Source organism: Neophocaena asiaeorientalis, unplaced genomic scaffold, assembly GCF_003031525.2.
Source record: "Neophocaena asiaeorientalis asiaeorientalis breed wild unplaced genomic scaffold, Neophocaena_asiaeorientalis_V1.1 scaffold59, whole genome shotgun sequence".
Taxonomy (NCBI): domain Eukaryota; kingdom Metazoa; phylum Chordata; class Mammalia; order Artiodactyla; family Phocoenidae; genus Neophocaena; species Neophocaena asiaeorientalis.
The window spans coordinates 14681453-14702885 of NW_020174268.1; the positions used below are offsets into that span (position 1 = coordinate 14681453).

Below are 21433 nucleotides of genomic sequence, written 5' to 3' on the forward strand. Positions count from 1 at the left end.
AGGTTTGGAATCTTTGCTGTTGCTTCACAGGTCACCGGGGAGCAGTGAGGTTCTTCCTCTCTGTCCGTGGCCGGAAGCATGAGAAAGGACTATCATTTACTCCTCGCTCTAAATTTCTTGAGCCTCTGTGCTGGAAGCTTCCTCAGTTCATAACGCAAACATTAATCAAGCCCCTTTGGGGTGCTGGGCACTTTGCTGGCACAGGATATGCAAAGACTGTGCCTGTGGAGGGTAACAGAAAAGCAGAATAAACCAAAAATTCCAGTGCCAGGGTAAGTGCTGGGCCAGAGGTACACAGAGGGTGCCAAGGAGAGATGGGGAGAACCTTACCTACCTGTGTGGCAGAAAGCCGGTGGTCAGGAAGGACTTGGCAGAGAAGGTAAAACTAGAGCTGAGAATTAAAGAAATAGAGGGGGAAGGAAGAATAAGGATTAGCGAGTCAGATCAAGTGGGAGAAAGTCATTCTAGATTTAGGAAAAGTACCTACAGGGAACAGAGGACGGGAGTGGCGTGAAGCTGCAGTTTTAAGGAGCTGGGAGTTAGTACTGCTGGCATCCAGGGCACGTGCCCAGTTGAGATGCAGAAGGACATGCCGGGGACCCACGCTGAGCTCAAGAATCGTATGCTGTCCTTGGAAGTTTGCATTTGCGTTTGGAAGCATTTAAGAGTCCTGAAGGATATTAAGCAGCAGAGCGAGTGATCAAATTTGGGTTCTATCTCTGAAGTTATCTTTGAGGGATGTTGGTTGCGTTCCTTAATGAAATGCACAACTTGCCTTCAGAACATGAGATCTTCTGCTATTTTATAGAAATATATTTAAGAATGTCTTTGTTTTCAAGCCAACATCTTATGTTGCTGAGCAGAGATTCTACCTCCATCCTGTGATCTAAGCTCAACCAACCGTCAGCTGTCCATTGCCTGCGTGTCTCTCAGTTCGTTCTAGTCAAACCCCTGGGTCCAGTAGTGTCATCCTGTCTCGAATGGAGTTGGCATTTGCCCAAACCCCACATTTTCTAGTGTTCAGGGAAGCTGTTATTAAAAAATAAGATAAATCTGGTGATAAATCATCTCTCTAAAAGTGAAATTTCTCTTTTAAATTTACATTTGAGTCCCTTCATCCCCCCAGAATGTCCACGATGGTACATCTTGGAGCATTGGTTTTCTTAAAATTTGAGGGAAAGCTTTTTGTAGTAAAATAAGGGAGGGCATGTTTTATTCGTCCTCTGTATAGGTAGAAATGTGAAATAAATTCATGGAGGACATCTGTTTATTGTCTTCTGCCATTTGAGTACGTCAGTGGGGAAATGTGAAAAGTACCCATTTCAGTTGATAATAAAAGCTCCAACTTGTAAGTGCCTGCTCTTTGTCAATTTACGTAATTCATTTTGTCCAACATTTGTAAACACAAAGTAAAGTCCAAAGCCTTGTGCCAGGGACCAGAATTACAGCGGTCCACAAAATACCCTTCCTTGTTCTGGAGTTTCTCTCACATCCTTCCAGCTGACCTGAATTATATCCATAACATTATGCACATTTTGTGGATGAGGAAACGGAGACTTTGAGATGTAATGAGGTTTGTTCAGGGCCCCTACAGTAATCCCATACTCTATGCTGCTCTCCACTGCTACACTCTGGCGACATATCTGTTCGTCCTTTGCTTTATCCATTAAAGAATCTCATCCTTTCCCCCAGGTTACTTTCCTGTGTCTAGAGATGAGCAAGGGCCAGTAATCATCATAATCAGTCACCAGCCACACCCATGTATGAGCTTGTCTTTCTGTTAGTTATTGATGGTAGCCATAACAGCTACAACCACCACAAATTGTACTGAGTCCCTACTGTTTACAAGTTCACTGTGCTCAGACTTTAAGTCCACTAAGAGATGACCATAATAATAGGTCAAATAACAATTCAAGATAGCCAGGGATCATGGAAGGGGAGAGACCATAAGTGTTAGAAGGGTTTAGGGAAGGCTTCCTGGAGTAGGTGTCCAACAAGCTACCTTTTCCAGGAAAGAGAAGTTTAACTAAGAATAAAGGGGAGGGTCTTCTAGGCAGACCCAACTAAATCTAGTGCCCAAAAGAAGGTCACCTCAGTATATCACACATTTTCCCTCTGCTCCTGAGAACCAAAATAGTCGTGGCTGGGTGTAGTTACATTTAAAGAGAGGGGATTGCTCTACTCCATTTCTCTACTGTAGTGTGTAGAGAGGCATTATTCTACTCTGACTGAAAGCATACCCACTTCCCCAGGGGTGCCGTTGTGGACTGACTGGATGATTCCCTTGGAGGAATGAATGGGGCAGCTTCGGGGAGCTGGGTGTCCTCCAAGGCATATGCAGGGAGATCTCGGGTGGTCCAGACTGAACTAGGCTCAGATCTGCTCCTGAGGGCACCTAACCCTTTTTGCTCATCACCAGAACTACCCTCCTTCTCCCAGAGTCGTCTAGATTGGAAATGACTCTGGACCAAATCTGACTTCCCATTACTATTCCAAATCCACATCTGGAAGACCTCTAAGCTTCATGAGATTTCATGTCATTGATTTGTTATTAAGTCTGGGGCTGGCACTCAGCCCATCCATCAGCTCCAGCAACAGTAGCAGCAGACTTAAATGAAATAGAACCGGAAGGCATGAAAACCCAGCATGTGCCCCTCAGCCTCCTTCAGTCAAACCAGGAAAAAGGAAAGAAAGCAGGAGAGCTTTTTCAGGGGCCAGAGGTACCTTCGCCAAAGACCTTTGACCAGCAGTATGTGCAGGTCCTTTGCTGGGAATAAATAAAAGGAGCGGCAGTCCGTTCTGATTTGGGATGAATGCAGGGCAATGTTGGTGAAAGATGGGTACCCAAGGGACACCTGGAACAGAAGCAGAGCTTCTCAGCTCCGCCACATTCAGCATATTTATTTAAGGAAGCTTGCATTGAACACGCACTGGGTTCAAGTGCTCTGCCAGGCACTAGAGGTGCAAAAAGTGAATCAGGCAACCTCTGCCCTTGAAACGCTTGTAGTCTAATGGGGAGACAGACGTGTAACAAGAACATTTCAGTCTAACCTCGTAAGGACTATAATGTACAAAAGTCCAGAGAGAGACAAGCTAACCTGGGATTCGGAAAGTGATGTCTTAGCTGAATCTTGATAGAAGACAAATGAGTAAATCAGGAGAAAAAGAAGTAGGAAGAATGGGACAGACAAAGGAGAAGAAACAACCCAAGGGCAAGCGTGGAACGTGAAACAGCACCATGGGACTGACAAACTCCCTGCCGTTTCAGTACCTGGGCCCAAACTGGGCCGTGAGCCCCTGGAAGTAGGCAGAGGCCAGATGAGGGAGGGCGCTGTGGGTGAGGGTAATGGGTTGGTTCTTCGGGTGACAGGGAGGCATGAAGGAATCCTAAGGAGAATGATCATACCTGTGTCTTAGAGAGGTCAGGAAGGCAAGAACTGAAGCAGGGGCACCTGTCAGGAGCACCTGTTAGGAGTCTGTTGCAATCGTCTCAGGACATGATCATGCTCTAAACTAAGGCAGAGAGAATGGAAGTGGGCCGATAGAAGCTGGAGAAATACATTTGAGAGGGAAACTAAGCAGGTCTTGGGGTTGAGTTTGTGAGAATATGAGGAATTCAGGAGAGGGAAGGAGTCTAGGAAGACCAGTTGTCAGACTCTTAGAACTGGACTCAGTTTATTCATTGATTTAACCAGATGCTTCTCATATGACAGAGTGTCATCTGAGGCAGCATTCTTTAAACTGAGGGTAATTAAGTCAGCTAATGGGTATACGCAGCAAATTTTAATAGAAGAGAACAGAACAGAAAATGTCAGGTGGCATTGCATACATATAAAGAGTAATTATTGTTTTGTGAAACTTTGTTTCAGTCTCTGAGTATGTATGTACATGCTCACAACTATTAGTAGTATATTTCTTTCTAAAGACTGTGGTCAAAACATTTGAAGGTCTTATGATATTCTTTTTCTATGCTCATGTCTGGTTATTTTCAAGTATGAATGAATATATCCCAATCAGGTTTGTTGATCTTAAAAAGGGAGAGTGGGGCTTCCCTGGTGGCGCAGTGGTTGGGAGTCCGCCTGCCAATGCAGGGGACACGGGTTCGTGCCCCGGTCCGGGAAGATCCCACATGCCGCGGAGCGGCTGGGCCTGATGAGCCAGGGCCGCCGAGCCTGCGCTCCACATCGGGAGAGGCCACAACAGTGAGAGGCCCGCATACCGCAAAAAAAAAAAAGGGAGAGTGATTCCTTTGTGAAAAATCAGGAAAATCTTTTCACGCTGTTATTCTTCCAAGACTAAATCTTGCAGTAATCTCTGGACTAGGAATTCCCAAGGATTCCATGCAGAGGGAAGGGAAAGGGATCGGGGCCCGTAGGAATGACTCTCCCAGTCCGTGCTGGGACTGTGTCAAATGCCCTGCCCTTCAGAAAACCTAGGCAACACTGAGGTCTACAAAGACAGTGCTGCCCAAGGATATAAAACCTTATTTTTTACAGGGTTTTACTGTTTGCAAAGTACATTCACAATACATGTTCCCATATTTAAAATAGCCCTGTGACTTCAGAGGGAACTCATGTATCTGAAAAATGTTTTAGGTGTTTATTGGCCTGTAAATATTTAAAACTATAAATATTGAATATTTTCCTCTTAATATAGCCCTTCACTCTTTTAGTCAACATTCATTTGCAAAGCTCTGGGCTAAGAACTGGACATGCAAAGATACATTCTGTTTTCCAATCTGGTAATGTGTACCTGCAATATTATAATTTAAGAGAATATAAATATCCACATATTTATTTAAGGATGCTTGCAGTTTTACCCGTGATATGTTTACAGAATACATGTGCACCTGTATACATGTGTGTGTGTGTGTATGTGTGTGTGTGTGACAGAGAGAAAGAAATTATTTATCTCACCAAGTTCCAAAATCAAAAATCGATTGTCTACAGGGAACAAAGCAGGAAAAAGCTGGCCCTTTTCTAAGCCTCCAAAGGTGCATAAAGTTTTTGCTTTCTTGGGCTAAATGGGAGTACTTTAGTGGTCAAATAAATGAATCGGAATTTGATGAAAGCTATGTAGCCTCAGCAAATAAAGTGCCTATATAATAATATTTTCATGCAAAGAAGTTCCCAGGCCTAAGCTCTTTCTAAAAACCCTGGGTTAAGGACCTTTAGTTTATACATTAGCCTAAACAAGACAGACTTTATCTCAATTAAAATGTGTGTGTGTGTGTGTGAATATGTACTCACCATTCCTCATTTTGGAAAAAGGTTCAAAGAGGACTGCTTTCTAAATTTTCTCTTCACCATTGGGTGTATTGTGAGCAGTCATGAAACATTCATTATAATCATTTTAAGCATAAGAGCAAAATATTCCTTTGCTTTTAGATGTGAATTGTTGAAGTATCTGAACGGTATTGGAACTATTGAATAGTTTCCAGTTGCCTCCTCACAAAGCAGATCCCTGAAAACACACCTGGGATGTTTTGAATAGTGGGAATGACCTTGAGAGGAAGCCTATCTGGGAAACTCATGATCTCTGGAGGCAAATGACCTTGGGCTCCACATTAACCCTCAACTTCTCCCCGTCCTCAATCCACAGGAAGCCCATATCCCTTGCTCAAGATTTACTTATTTGTTCAGTTTTTGTTTTTTTTTTTAACATGGAAAAATAATCTTCTGACAGCATTTCCCTTAATGAAGGCTACATGTCTGATACAGATTTCTTTCCCAGGCCTCTGATGTGTTTGGTATGTTTAAACATATCTTTGCCCTTGAGATCTTCACATACCAAGCACATGATTGCTAATATTTTACTTATTAACCGGTAAGCGCATCATAAACTATAATCACAAGACTGCCTTCCCCAATCCGGTGTTCATATCCTGAAAGCAGCAGCTGGTGGAGGCTCTTACTACCATTTTCAAAGTGTCACATTTCATTTATGATTCTCATTACATCTTGTTGAACAGCATTGTATGGTGCAAAGCATGGCTTCCTGCGATACAACATTATTTAACAGAAAGAGTCTAATGAAATCTTCTATAGAATGAAAAAATGAATTGCCTGTTGGATTCTTCTTGTAAGAAGAATCTTTGTGAAGGGTGGGTATTTGGCCCCTAGGCCTTCCTGTAGGCATGCTGAAATTAATCTATCCAAGGTCATGAGGTAATGAGGGGTGGAGTCAGTGCTTCTAACCACTGTAAGCCATGTTACCTCTTACATCCAGTTAGTCTGGTATGCCTTCAGATAAAGGAACGTTTTCTAAACAAATTGACAGGCTCTTTTAAAAAAGTTAATTCATAAAACTAAGTATGTGCATTCAACAAGAGAAGAATCTTGTTTTATTTAAGTAATAGGTATGCCATTAGTTAAGAGCAAAAGGAAATCAGAACGTTATCTTCATTTTGAACTCTCCTTTAAGGAAAAACATTAACCCTACACAAAAATAAAATTGTTTTGTTCTAAAGAGATTCACTCTTGGTGAATTTGCTAGTTTTCGAATTTGGGTCACATTTTGCTCTTGATTATTTAAAAGGTTTTAGGAGTCTTGTAGACTCCAAATATTCATCTAGTCATTGAAACAAGTTGGGGAGTTTTTCTTTATTTGGTCTAGTTTATTTGTTTTGTTTTGTTTTTTAAGTGTAACCTTGAAACTGCAGCAACACCCTTTAGAAAATGCTAATTACATAAAGTTTTGAAATTCATCTTGGAAATTATCTAAATACATATGTAGGAGGTCAAAGACTAGCAGAACAGCTGTTACATAAAATCTCCACTTTCAAAATACCAAGAAGGAAGAGGTGGGAACATCGTCCAAGATCTAACCTCAACTTTGAACTTCCTGACTTGTGTTAGTTTAAGATATCCCTGTAGCATCATTTAAACATAGTTCTGGTGTATGAATAAACTTCCACTTGGAATTTCCTTTTTTGAAGTCTGCTGAGAATATAAATCAAAACCATATGAGATGCATCTTAATCCAGAATGTAAAATAATATGAGAAGTATCAACCCAGAAGTACGTTTACCAGGATATGCACATTCTGGCAAAATTCTTTATTTAGAATGGAAGCCTCCAGAGAACTGGATTTATTATTTTTAACGTATGATTGTGGAAGCCTAAACTGATAAAAGAAGGGGCTTTTTAAAATAATAGCAGTGGGAATGTTATTCAGCCAAGTAGAATGTTTGAGAAGGACATCTGTTGGCATGGAAAGAGGTTCAGAATGCATTGTCAAGTGAAAAAGCAGATTGCAATTTTATTTAAAGATTATATAAAATAGGTAGTATACTTGGCTTTGATACATGTACACATCTTCCTAGTAAAAGAAAGAGAGATTACATATATGCCAACAAAATGTGACTCGATCTCCAGATGATAGAATGAAAGTGATTTTTCTTTCTTTTTTCCTTCTTTCTTTCTTTCAGGTGTTTCAAATCTTAGGTTTAGATTTTGATTCTCTTCTGTTTGATTTCATTTAAGAGGAAATTTTAAGTCACTTTTGTCTCTTATTCAACTCTGTTCTTAAGGGAAATAGTCCTTTTATACCTGAATTCAGTGAGTATTTGGGCAAACATATTAGTCAAGACCATCATTGATTAAAATTGTTATATGCTCAAAGCTAGTCAGGTAATTAAATTACATTTATATTGTACAAGAGTTAGAGTTGCCTAGACCCCCATTTAGAAGTAGTCATGTGTTTACATGACACGTAGTTCTGCCATTTCCTACTATGTTCTTAAAATCTGGAGAGATTCAATTAAGATTTTATAACAATAATTACTGAGGCCCAAAGAATTCTTTAAAATTAGAAGTTATCTACTATCTACAAATTGAACTATTAGAAGATTTAAAAACTTTTATCATGTTTTAAACTTTTAAAACTTTTTTATAGTTTATGTAACTTTTAAAAACCAATTTGATTGCATTCATGATATATTTATGGGGTGTTTAGTTGACTTAATATCAGTAGGCCATGTGGTAGATAATAGTGTGACACAAATCAATAATGTATCACTGTGTTTGATGAAAAAGGGGTGTTCCAGCATACAGGTTGTTTTCCATCTCTTCAATTGGGAGTTTAATCTCCCCCCACCTTAAATCAGGTAAAGCTATTTCAACTACCTGCATTCATTTTAAATTGCTCTCTGTAAGGGATATATAATGTCAGTGTCTATTAATGATTTGCAAAATAGAAATCCCAATGTTTAGAGAGCGAACCTCTAAGCTCAATGGTCTCTTTAGCCTTGAAGAACATGGAGAAAAATGAATCCGTAGCTGAAGACCTAATAAAAACTTAATTTCTTGAATCTGCCCTGATTTTCTGGGATAAGTGATGTATCTTTAGAAAATCATTCACAGAACCAATGCCACTGCATAAAAGTAGAAAGCGTTCCAGAAAACTGGCAAAGACACATTGAAAAATTATCATTAAATATTTTATCCCAGGGCTTCCCTGGTGGCGCAGTGGTTGAGAGTCCGCCTGCCGATGCTGGGGACACGGGTTCGTGCCCCGGTCCGGGAAGATCCCACATGCCGTGGAGCGGCTGGGCCCATGAGCCATGGCCGCTGAGCCTGTGCGTCCGGAGCCTGTGCTCTGCAACGGGAGAGGCCACAACAGTGAGAGGCCCGCATACCGCAAAAACAAAACAAAACAAAACAAATTTACCCCAGTAAATATTTTAAAATAATACACACACACACACCATCAAGTTTTTATGTATAGCCAGCTAGTAAAATTACACTTGAGTTGTGCACATCTTATCTTGGGATTAAATTAAGCAAACATGAGTTTTGACTGATCCAGGTATTAGAGTTGCTAAAAATTAAATGCACAAAGCCTTGAGTTGGGAGTCAGAAGCTTTGGTGACGTCGTATCTTGCCGTGCCAGCCCTACGGGGAGTGAAAGACATGAATAGGGTCTGTAGGATTCTTGTAGTTATTTTATCCAGACAGATCTGTGCTCCTTCTGATGCCTGCATGGAACAATTTTCCCTGATATCATGAAAACTTCTGGTGTAATTGCAGTACCCACAATTATAAAAGAGTTGGGCTAAGCAGCTGGAATAGCAGATAAGCCTTTATAAGTATAGACATCCAGATATGTCTGAAAATAGATATAGAAGGGGTTTTATTCCCTAAAGACATGAATAATTTTTTTTTAACATTTAAAGAGTAAGTCTTAAAGCAATATAGGATGGAAGAATACCTGTCCAAAGCCAAGATACCTGACTTCTTAGTGGTGGTAGGACTTGTCCAAAGCAGTTGCTCTTCCCTGGACAAAAAGTCATGGGCATGACACAGTGAATAGACAGGGACTCTTCTGATTCTGGCCATTTGGCTGACCTTGTGGAAGTTAGAGCTTCTGCTCCTGAGAGCCAGCATCAAGTTAGTTGCCATGGACTCTTATTCCTCACCTTTCCAATAGAAGCCAAAGAAGCCAAGTGAGAGAGAGAAGCCATCTCCAGAATCTTCATACCCTTGTCCCAAGAAAGGTTCCTCGAGATTCTGTTATCTTGGTGGGTCAATATGGAGGTACCTTGGCCAAGGGCGGCAAATTGCAACCCTCTTTCTAATTGTCTGAATCAGTTCTGTGTTCCCCTACCTTGCATTTCAGTTGCATAACTGACTCCATCCCCAAGAATCTTTCGGGATTTAGTGGTAGGCAGTGGCTCCACAACCTCGCAAGGCTGGGGATGTTCATGTGCTTGTGTATGCATGCAGCCTCCCTGAGAGATACCGCAAGTGCCTGATGGGAACAATATGTACCAAATGGAAGGAGAGAATAAAGAGCTACCCTGCCTCATGGAAAACTGGAGTAAAACAATCTGTTCAGAAACGATTTGGCTAGTAGAACATATATTTTCTGCTTTCCTTTTCTTTGAGATTGATTGCGGGGGTGTGGGGGAGAGGTTTGTGATCTTTGTTCTTGTTTTCATACTATTAGGAATATGGGCATGGAGAATAGTATTTCTGTTCCTTGTTCAGTTGCAACTGAACTTTCGATTTTCTGTGATGTAAGTGTGTATGTGTAGGTGAGAGAAAAAGTGTGTGTTTTGTAATGTGTGTGCACACACACTCGTGTGGATCCATGTGACAGATGGGCGTGAAAGAATTGTTTACATTTGAACATTTCATACAGGCTAGGCACTGTAGGCAGAGAAGCAGAATTCCAGGCAGAAATTATTATGGAGACTGACTGTGTTCCTTTCTGACACACTAACGGATATCCAGGAACAGCCTCAAGTTGAAATAAAAGTTTGTAGTGCATCCCTATGCTTCATCTATAAAAGGCACAGCTGGCAGCTGTGCTAAACTAGCTTAAGCTAGATTATGCCACTGTCACATGTTGTCCCCCAAATTGTAGTGGCATAAAGCAACAGAAGTTTATTGCTTGCTCACATAACGTGTCAGCAGCTGCTCTGCTGTGGCTTTGTTCCCTGTGTCGTCATACCAGGACCCAGGCTGAAGAATAGCCTCTGAGACATACCAGCTTCATGGTCAAGGGAAGGGTAGGAGAGCTGGCAGAACTAGGTGATGGCTTTTGAAGAGTTTTGCTTGACACTCGCATTCATTACTTCTGCCCACGTTTCGTTAGCCAGAGTGGGTCATTATGGCCAAGCCGGACATCAGTGGGATAGGAAAGTACATGCTTCCCAGTTGGATGAGAACTGCAAGTTCCCTGGCAGCTGGAAAGAGCAGGGACTCATTAGGAATGTATTAGAGTGTGTGTGTGTTTTCATTATAAATTTATAATTATATAAAATATATAATTTTATTTAGAATTTTAAATTTATGGTTGTGTAAATTTATTTTAAATATATTAAAATATATAATTTAATTTATAATCATACTAAAAATTTAATAGTAAACAAATAATAAATTATATATATTATATGTTTTCCCCAAAAAGGCTGAAAAAGAGAGATTACAAACAACCCTTGAGTGACTAAGAATAGACCTTCTATTTAGGTATAGAATTTGCTTGATTTTTTTTCACTCTAATAGAAATTACTTTTAAGTGGCTAGATTTGCTATGAATCCAGCTTGCAGAAGATACTTCACAACCTGAGAAATAAGGCTAGTGTTAAGAATTGGTGATGGAATAGTACGTCTCAGCATGTCTGTTACTCTTGCTTTCAGGAAAATAGTACACATAAACCCAGCCATGATTCTCCATCTTAACTGAGTACAATTAGGTGTCCTGAGGATATATACATCTTCCTATTTCTTTCTTCTATAGTTATATATTAGCTGAGTGCAAGATATTTTTCTACACATCAGAAAAAAGGTTGCCTTAAGTTATGGGGAGATAAAATGGCTGTTTATCACTTGGTTCACTGATTTGAATGTTCAGAGATTAATAATCTTAAATTTCTAAAATAACCTGTATTTTAATTCTATTAGTAACTTAGAATATCATGGAAATAAAATGCTATGCACATTAGAAAATATTATACTTGGTATACATTTAAGACTTATTCAGGCCTTTTACACATTGCAATAAATATATAATTCAAAGAATGCAAAAAGATGTATCCTGTTGCCATGACATGGGATCTAAATCAAAGCCTATTGTTACTACAAAACTTGGTGTTCCCTCCTGAACCTGTGATGAGGGTTATAAAGCCCTCCCAGGAGAAGGATGATGGTGGTAGTGCATGGTCCTACCTAATATTAATGCTTGCATCATTCTCGTCCACATATGGACAGAATGGATACTCTGGCACTGGTTTTGACAAATTTGGCCTAGCCTGTGGAATAAATACAGCCTATGGAATAAACACAGCTTCAATAAATAGGGACTTCACTTGAGAAATTTCATCTGAAAACAAAGGAGTCATTTGTCTGAAGAAGTTCGTGAATAATGAAGCTAACTCAGCCGTGCAAACCATCCTAAGCCGACAACCATGAGCCTGTTGAAATGTTAATACCTTGGATATGCTTTAATAGTGATAATTGTGTCAACTGCAGACATCTTGTGGTGGTTGAGTCACCCATAATCTTTCAGAAGCAGGGTGCCCACCATGTCAGCCAGTTTAAATGAAAAAAACAAAACACTGTTCTCAAGCCCACTTTTCTAAATCACATGGAGATCGATGTTGTCTTTTTTTCCCAACTTCTCTTGAGTACTTTTTAATGAACGTTTAAGAATGAACGTTAAGAACGTTTAAGACCTACTTAAATTGGAGCCAGTTTGTCCATCAAAATTCCAGGAGATTTGTAAGAACATAAATACATATGCCTTAAACTTTCCACGGTAAACCGGGTTCCTTCTAGCCAGCTAGTTTTCTGATGATAATAATACTTAATTCGGCCCTAATTTGAATTTTTGGTTTAGAAGAAGAGTGTCCCTTAGAAATACCTTTGGGTATTTAGAAAGAAGAGTATCCCTTTGGGTTAGCTATGGGAGAAGTATTTGCTATGCCGAGAATAACGTAAATTTAAAAAAAAAAAAATGCATTTAAATGCTTAGGTAGGAGAACACACTGTTCCGAGCACTTTAGAAGCACCAGTTTAAAAATTCAATGAGAGAGTAACAAGAAAGGAGGCCTGCAAACCTGGGCGGTAAATTTGCTGCGCTCAATACAACTCCTTACTTGACTGAGGCCCTCTGGAGCCTTGTCCACCTGACTGTACAAACATCGGGTGATATTTCCTTAAAAGAAACAGCTTATAAATCTCTTTTAACTCACATAGACTTCCAGCCTTCTCCACAATCAGACTGTGTTGATGAAGGCCTACTGAACTGTTTCCTCTTGGCTACCTTGATGTTGTCAGCTCAATTGGCAGTATTCAAAAATTAGGTATTTAAAAAATAAGCATCATTCTCAAAACAAAGTAAATTTTCCATTTTTACCAACAATACCATGATATGGGAAAATATTCACAATGTATTTTGTTATATGCAGAAGGTAGTCAACCAAAGACATTACCATCACTACCAGTTTGACAAATAACATATATTGAATTATGTTAACTAATGGGACAAGAGTTGACTTTTTTCTTTCATTGTGCCTTTCTGTATTTTTATGTTTTTAACACTGAGCACATGTAATTAAGAAATGTGATAATACTTTCTAAAACCAGTGTCACAGGCTATGGTAATTTCCACAGTGACTTCGTTCTCATGCCCTTTGATGTGCAGCAACTCGGGCACCCAATGAGACAGCCTCCCTCAGCTGTGTCTGTCTCTGGACAGAGGTCCGAGCATGGTCTAAGCATGTAGGAAAGGCAACTGAGGCAAAGTGAGTGACTTTCCCCCAAGTAGAATCACAGATACGTGATGGAAGAGCATGCCAAGCGCCAAACTATCTTCTTTATTTGTCGATTGAAAAGGTTTGCTTGGCTTTTGTGCAGGTCAAGCTACCAATTGAAAAACTGAATATCTCCCTTTTCAACCAGTTGATTTCAGCCCCCAAACAACTGTTGACTTAATATCCCAAAACTCCTTGGTTTCCTTGGACTTAGGGGAATGGGTTGTCTTAAGGAGCAGGTCATCCATGTGGGTGGTGGTGAGAGGGCCAAGGAATGTGGTTGGAGGGGACCAGGAGTGTCGGGCCCACCTAAACCATGTAGAAGAGGCTCTGTTATCCGAGCGAGGGGGGAAGGATGTTGGGCAAGCAAAAACAGATGCTCACTCTAGAGTAGAATGGAAATGATTTTTGTACATAATAATTACAAAAATTCTATTGAAATCCTATCATATCCAGAGCCAAACAGAATGAATTTTCTCCAGTTACAATGTGGTAACCATGGTCGAGATCAGTAGGCCAGTCTGTCAAGGGCATTCTCTGGTTTCTCCCCACACTTACATTTGCTGCAGGAGACTTGCAGAAGGTTGGTGCTTTGCCTTTTAGCCCTGGAGATGCCACAGGGCCAGGTGTGGGTTGGAAATGGGGAACAAATAAAACTGTCAAAATGTGATTTGAATGGCCCTTAAAGCTTTTACATAATTTTGTGCTGGCTAAGCAAGAGCTCAGTGGAAAAGAGATTTTCACACTCTCCTCAAATGTCATTTAACTCTCATTATGTAGGCCTTGTGAAACATGACACTGGCAGTAATGATTCCTTCTTACTCCTCTAGGCATTTTGGCTGTTGCATGGGTAATAGGCCCTGGGGAACACATTAGCATTTGGCTGACAGGTGTTAGTAGGGGCTGTGGGGAATCAGTAGGAAACGTAAGGCTCTTTTTATCTCCAACTCAGCTTGGTGGGCAGTCATATTTGATAGTGGTTAATTGTGCTCCATTGTTTTGTTTGTTTGCTTTGTCACTAGGTGGTTTTGCCCTTAAGAGTAGGGGGAATGTGTTTGGGAGACATTTCAGAAACAGAACAGCAAGTTGGGTGTGGGGAGTGGTGGGGAGGAGCCATCCACCATGGCTGGGATGTGGATTCTTCTCATTTATTATTTACCAATTGCAGATTTTTTTGTTGTTTGTTTGCGGTACGCGGGCCTCTCACTGTTGTGGCCTCTCACTGTTGCGGAGCACAGGCTCTGGACGCACAGGCTCTGGACACGCAGGCTCAGCGGCCATGGCTCACGGGCCCGGCTGCTCCGCGGCATGTGGGATCTTCCTGGACCGAGGCATTAACCCGTGTCCCCTGCATCGGCAGGCGGATTCTCAACCACTGCACCACCAGGGAAGCCCCTACTAATTGCAGCTCTTGTTGTCTTTTGCCTGGGAGACTTAAAAACAAAATGCCAACCCAGTTAAAAAAATCAGCTTATTTGAGAGTTTGATTTACCTGGGTTCTGGTTAAGATTTGATTATTTATGTTTATGTATGGGTAGAGTTTCAGTTCATTATCTAGGTTACTCTTATGAAAAAACAAAACGAAGTTATCTAGGGAGCCTTTTAAATAAAATCTCCCAGGCTAGCCTGAGCCCTCTTCCACTGCCCAACCAGTCTTAGTTTCAAAGAGAGTCTTTCCATGAGGACCCCTGCTGCCCACCTCTACCCCAGCTCTCTGTCCTTCTTACCACAGCATTTGGTGGAGTGTTCGCTCCTTTACAAGTTACTTCCTGCTCCCCTTTGAGCTTGCTGTGTGGCAGAGCTCCTGCCTTCCAAGTCGCCCCCATTTGTTCTTCTTGGTCTATCTCTCTGGGGCTCTCCTGCTTAACAGTACATTTCAATAATAGTAAAAGCAATAATAAAATAGAAAAAGGCCTGCTATTCATGTAGTTCACATAACAGAATTCTGTGCTTCTCTCTAAGACTTGCTGACTCATAACTGTTTAGAGCATGTCTAGAAATTAGGTATTTTCTCATCACTAGCCCCTGTAGTATGTTGAAGAAGAAAGCAAATCTGAAGCTTGAAATTTTAGAAGGCAACAGCCTATCTTTGACTCGGGAGTGACTCACATTTTCTCCATGTTACAGTCAGAATGTGCAGTTCCTACTTCGCCTGAAGTACTTGTGCAGTTATCAAAGTGGAAGCCTTCACATAAGGACTCTCAAATGAGTACTAAATAAAACTCTAGAGACGTACAATAATTGCGCTTTGTACCTTCCAAAGGGAAAACCCAAGTTAGCCAATACAGTACAATCCAGCCAATTCATTTTGAACTGCACTTGTGGGTCTCACCCCTCCTCATAGCAATGCTTTTATTTCCAGCTTGGTGCCCCAGATATTTCTGAATGATGTGTACAAGGCAGGAATCAGACCTATTAGGTCTGTGCTGCTAGTAAGTATGTAAAAAAAACCCTCGTGTCAGAGAAAAAACCCAAGATTTAGAAATCATCAGTCTCTGGAATGACAATGGATTAGGGGATGCCAAAAGAAGCAGGGACTCTGGGACAGGGGCCACCACAGGCCCTGTTTCCCTGGATTTAATAACATATCTCAACCCACATCCAACCAGATCAGTGGGATGGGGCTTTAGGCTTTTGCTCTTCCCTTTGGAGCCTGTGGATGTTCTGGCCTTCGTTCTGTTTTCCTGACATAGACCAGATAGCTCTGTCACATTGGACATCATGCTGCAAAGACACTGAGCTTTCAACATAGGTTGCAGTCTCTGGCCCACTGCTGATGCTAGCGTGGATCGTTTTTATGAAGTGATCCCAAGAACACCTGGTACTCTCCAACTTTGGCTACAGGGGAAAACGAACGTCAGAGTAAATGGAAATACAACGACCTGACCGGGCTCCCTCCCAACAGCAGAGGAAGAGGCCTGGGTAGAGACCTGTTATAATCGGCTGTTTAATTTTGTTTGGAGAAACTGGACTTTTGACAGATGAACTTCTTTTCCCCTGCATTCATATTTATCTAACAGAGTTGTGGTTGGGAAGTGATCCAGGATTCACGAGGTCGAAAAGTGACCTGGTTCACATACTGTAGACTCTCCCCATCTCCCTCCCAAGTTCTCCAGGCAGGTGGTCCCGTGCACTCTTGGTATGTCCACACCAAAATCGGTCACCCAAAGGACATATCAACGTTGGCCCTCAGAGATTCTAGCAGCGCCATCAAACACATGTCTCAGTTCCGGGTAACCAGCTTTACTGTTCCATGCAGCACTCAGCAGCTTGAAAATCATTAGAATGTGCTTGATGAATGCACATCTTATTACAAGGCATTGGGAATTAAAGCCATTAGTAAAATTAAAGAAATAGTAACACACTGGATTTTTGTTAATACCTTTCTTTATGAGAAAATACATTTTTACAAACTGCCCAGTTGTATTCGTTCTTTCATTATCCCCAGAGTAAAAGAATAAAGGAATGTAGAATAAATAGTCTTAGCTTTATCTTTGAAAGTTTAAAACAATTTATTAAAAAAAAATCATAAGGAAGTTTTTCCGCCTCCTCCTTAGTCCCCTGGTTCCCTAGTGTATAAATAAGACATTTTTCCCTCCCTGAAACCCAGCCTTTGTGTTCTGTAGTCTGTGGTTTTGCTATTATCCAAATACTTATGGATCAGCATTGAAGATAAGCTTAGCAGACACGTAACAAGTACCTTTGTGATACCTGCTCACTTTATACCCATTTCTGGGTAGGCTACTTACACAGACTTACGTGAGAACAACTCTGCTTTGTAATAACAGGCACAGTGCTCACCAGTTCCTCATTCATTGCGGAGGTAGAGAGCAGTGGGTGGCCGTTGGACTCACACATTTCCCTTTGTTGTATTTTTCAGAAATTGAGGCGAAGGAAGCATGTGACTGGCTCCGCGCTGCCGGGTTTCCACAGTACGCTCAGTTATATGAGGGTAAGTTGGGCTTTTCTTCTCTCTTTATAAAGAGAATAAATTCAAAATATGTCCTGTGGTGTGTTTTGACTTCCACATCTTTCTCAACCATTTTTTCTCCTTGCTTTCTCCTTGCCTCCACCTTTGCAATGCCCAGGGCTTATACTGATGCCGATTTAGGAATGAGGCTTGCTTCCTGAGCCTGCCTCACCTTTGGCCCCTCCCTGCTTCTCCCTTCTTTACTTCTTGCTTTGCTCTCACCTCTACTGCCGATCCCAGCTCTGCCTTTTCCTTCCAGTGTTCTGCCAACAGCAGCTTTTCTGCACTTCCTTCCTTATCCCTTTCCGTGTTTTTTCTTCACTCTCTGTTTTCTTGAAAGTACAATAAATGAATTGTTGATAAATTTCCTAGAAATCACAAAACTAATTTATCTTGAGACTTTTCTTGAGTTCTGTTTACTTAACCTGAAAATGCTTAAGATGTAACATGGATCGGATGTTATTTTTCAGGGTTTTAAGTAAGGTGCTTCTATTGCCAGCATCATACTTACTTCCATTGATGTTTTGACAGTTAATAAACGTACTCACCTTTATCTTACTGATACCTAAAATTATAACCAAAACATCTGCTTCCTGGATAGTCGTATAGTGAATTAGTCAGGATCCCAGCAGTAAGCATACTCAAGACAATCTGAGGGGGATTTATTTCTAAAAGTGTTCATTGCAAAGATGTGGACAGGGCATAGGAAACCACGAGGAACAGTCCAGGAGCCCAGAGCTTGTAGCAGCAGAGCTGTCACTACCCTAGGCCCAAAGCCATAAATGGAGGGAGAGGGTGCCAGAACCCAGAAGGAGAGAGGATCTCAGAGCAGGCCCTAGGAGTGGAGGACACAGCTGGTGATGGCAGCCTCCCCTGGAGACAACCAGGAGAGTAAGTGCCCTGACCTCACACTCCTCCCTCCCTCCATCTCCAGCCAGGGCTTCCCATTGGCCAAACACAAAAGGAAGCAGAGGGCATGGATCCCCTTGAATGCCATCCACAGCTGATCCTGGGGCACAAAGCAGTTTACAAAAAAGTGGAGAGTGAATCTTTAGGGGTAAACTGAGCATATGTAGTACACTAGACAGTATAGACTTCTGTTCCTGATGACATAAAATTCATGTAGGATGGAAAGAATCAACAAAATTAACCTTTACTCACTGGTGAATCTCATCTCTTCACCTAGAAGCTCAGTTTTATTTTAGAAAACAAACAAACAAACAAAAATCCTTCTACCTCTCTCACTTAAATTCTGAATGTGCTCTGAAGTCTAAGGTCTCTAATAAGGGCTTTCAAAAAACCATAGCCTTTTAGACAAGGAGGAGGGTCCTACAGTTTTGGTCTAAGCAGCCGCTATTCCCCCACCCCCACCAGCAATGCACTGATTATGAGAGACCCAAAAAGGTTAAGTGACTTTTACAAGATTATAAAGTAGAAGAGTCAGAATGCTCCTTCATGAGATAGATTTTCTACTCAAATGTGCACTCAAAATACTATGCAGTTTAAATGTGAAGAGTCTATAAATGACTAAGAAGTAAAGATATCTCATAAGTGGGATGGGCTTGTCAGATTGTGTTTAAGCCATATGCATTTAATGGATGTAATAAGAATAGGAACAAATACTTTTATAGAGCTTACTATGTGCCAGCTACTGTTCAGAACACTGTACATGTACTATTCATTTAATATTCACAACACCATAGGGGAGGTATTATAATTATCATCATCCCCATTTTACAGATGAGGAAACAGAGTCCCAGAGGAGGGTAAGCGATTTGCCCACAGTCTACAGCTAGTGAGTAGCAGAGCCACGACTTAAAGCCAGAGCAACTGGGCTTCCATGTCTGTGTTCCTCCTGACTACACATTAACTCCCTCTCTAGCAGAATGAGACAGTCTACATTCAGGAACTGTCTAGAATTCACTCTGGAATTCACTTTTTTTCACCAGAAGAGGAATTGTTTCTCTTTTCAACTTGCAATAAGAAAATTGGTACCTTTAGATTTATTATGATTGACAAATGTCAAATATAAGATGCGAAAGAGAAAGAATGGTAGGATGATGATAATGGACCAACATTGATGGTTAGATTTGGCCATAGACTTTATTCCAATGATCTCCAGATTTTTACCTCCACAAATGAGGTACCTAAAATTAACACTGTGACCTGAGCGTTGCCCATGACCTCCAAATCTGGCATGAGTAGTCTGTGGGAGAAAAGTTACAATGTCGGAATTTCTCCTTTTTTATTGGATAGAATCAGTTGTTTGAGTATTTTGCTGACACTCCAAAGTGACTCAAGATTTTGTTACAAAATAAAATACTTGAGGCCATTGAACTTCCGGTATTTTCCTTTCTGAAGGAAAAAAAAAAAATCTGCCAAACTAAGTATTTCGTGAACTGATCAGGACAGAAGTCAGCAACCTCCACCTTAGGTGGATGGTGAGAGTGGGAAAGTTCTCCATACAGGCAAAAGTCTGTGACAGTGATGAGCTATAAAAATGCAGGCACTTGGTATGCGGTCCTATCCAAGGTCAAACACTTGGTTATTTTCATATTTCACACTTTTTTGTATTCTTAAAAGTATTTATTGGGATAAAAGTAAAACTTCCTGCTCTCTAAACATTACCAACACACCGTCAATGGGGAGTAACTGCTGTTAAGATGATCCATGAGTACAGAAACATGGTGGCCTGAAGATACTGGTGCCCATTCAGATAAAACAAGGCGTATAAACTCCTTTGTCTCTCTTTGTCTCTTTCAGACTCACAATTTCCCATCAACATTGTGGCTGTCAAGAACGATCATGATTTTCTTGAAAAAGACCTTGTAGAACCTCTTTACAGGTAAATCATGTGAAGTATTTTTGCTTCTTTTGATTGTTCAGTGTCTAATAGTTATCATTATATTGAGCAGTGAGTTCAACAACAATTCAGTAAGTACTTATTGAGTACCTACTATATGCCAGGCATGGGTCCAGGCTGTAAGTATATTATGGTGACCATGATCAGTCATGGAGCTTAAATCCTAGTAGGAAGCTTCAGACAATAGATTGGGAAAAAGAGAGAATGAGTGAGAGAAAAAGAGGGAGAAGGAGAGATTATCTCAGAGAGTGTTAAGCTATGTTAAAAAAGTAAAACAAACTGAGGCTATAGACAGTGATGGGGTGTGGGTGGGTTAGTGGGAGAAAGCATTGTGGGGGACCAGAGCATGAGTGGTCAGGGAGGGCCCTGTAGAGTTCCATGAGTATGTCAAACTCAGCTGTATTTTTTGCAAAGACAAATGATTATATCAGTAAACTAGAATATGTAAGCTCAAGTAATTATATCTGCAACCTGAAATATTTAAGCCTTCACTATGTGATGGATGATATAAGGAGACAAAGGTGAATAACTCCCTCCCCTCAGAGAATGTCTAATCTGGTTGGAGAAATCTAACTGAAGAAATGAAGCATAAATGAACAAATAAAATAATTATAATTTAAGTAATAATAAAAGATACCAATGTAATCAATATCTCTGAACAATTAAATGTGCATGAGAGGTTCTATGTGTCTGTAGGAATTTGAAGTTTCCTAACTAAAGCCCTGGTGAGAGGTCAGAGCTGGAAATAAATATTAGTTACAGGAGGTGAGTCATTTTTCCAAGGCTACAGAGCTAGTTATGGGCTAAACTGACTTTAAAACTGCAGTCCTCATAACTTGCAATCCAACATTTTTTTCTCATACGTTCTGCATTTGACATAGAAAAGACGGTAGTTTAGGGACTTCCCTGGTGGCACAGTGGTTAAGAATCTGCCTGCCAACGTAGGGGACATGGATTTGAGCCCTGGCGCAGTGGTTAAGGATCTGCCTGCCAATGCAGGGAACATGGGTTCGAGCCCTGGTCCAGGAAGATCCCACATGCCGCAGAGCAACTAAGCCCGTGCACCACAGCTAATGAACCTGTGCTCTAGAGAAAGCCCGTGCTCAGCAATGAAGACCCAACACAGCCAAAAAAAAAAAAGAAAAGAAAAGAAAAGATAGTTAAAGAGGAAAGTAATGATGAGGAAAACTTTTGTCAAGATAAGGACACACCGATATATATTAGAATAGTATATAAATAACCATAGGCTTGCTGATTCTGTAGATATATATATTTCTGTGTTCATAAGCTGGTTACTCTGGGATTCCTATATGAAGATAGATTTGCGTTAAGGAATGATCTC

The 21433-nt window shown here is 40.8% G+C and overlaps 1 protein-coding gene across 4 annotated transcripts in view; it reads left to right on the forward strand.

Moving 5' to 3' along the window:
- STARD13 (StAR related lipid transfer domain containing 13) overlaps positions 1 to 21433 on the forward strand; it is a 222246-nt gene that overhangs the window by 137997 nt on the left and 62816 nt on the right. For all 4 annotated transcript variants that reach the window (XM_024755330.1, XM_024755329.1, XM_024755331.1 and 1 more), the window contains exons 2-3: positions 17139 to 17210; positions 19992 to 20073. In XM_024755330.1, coding sequence (XP_024611098.1) covers positions 17139 to 17210; positions 19992 to 20073 — 154 coding nt within the window. The remainder of the gene's footprint in view (positions 1 to 17138; positions 17211 to 19991; positions 20074 to 21433) is intronic.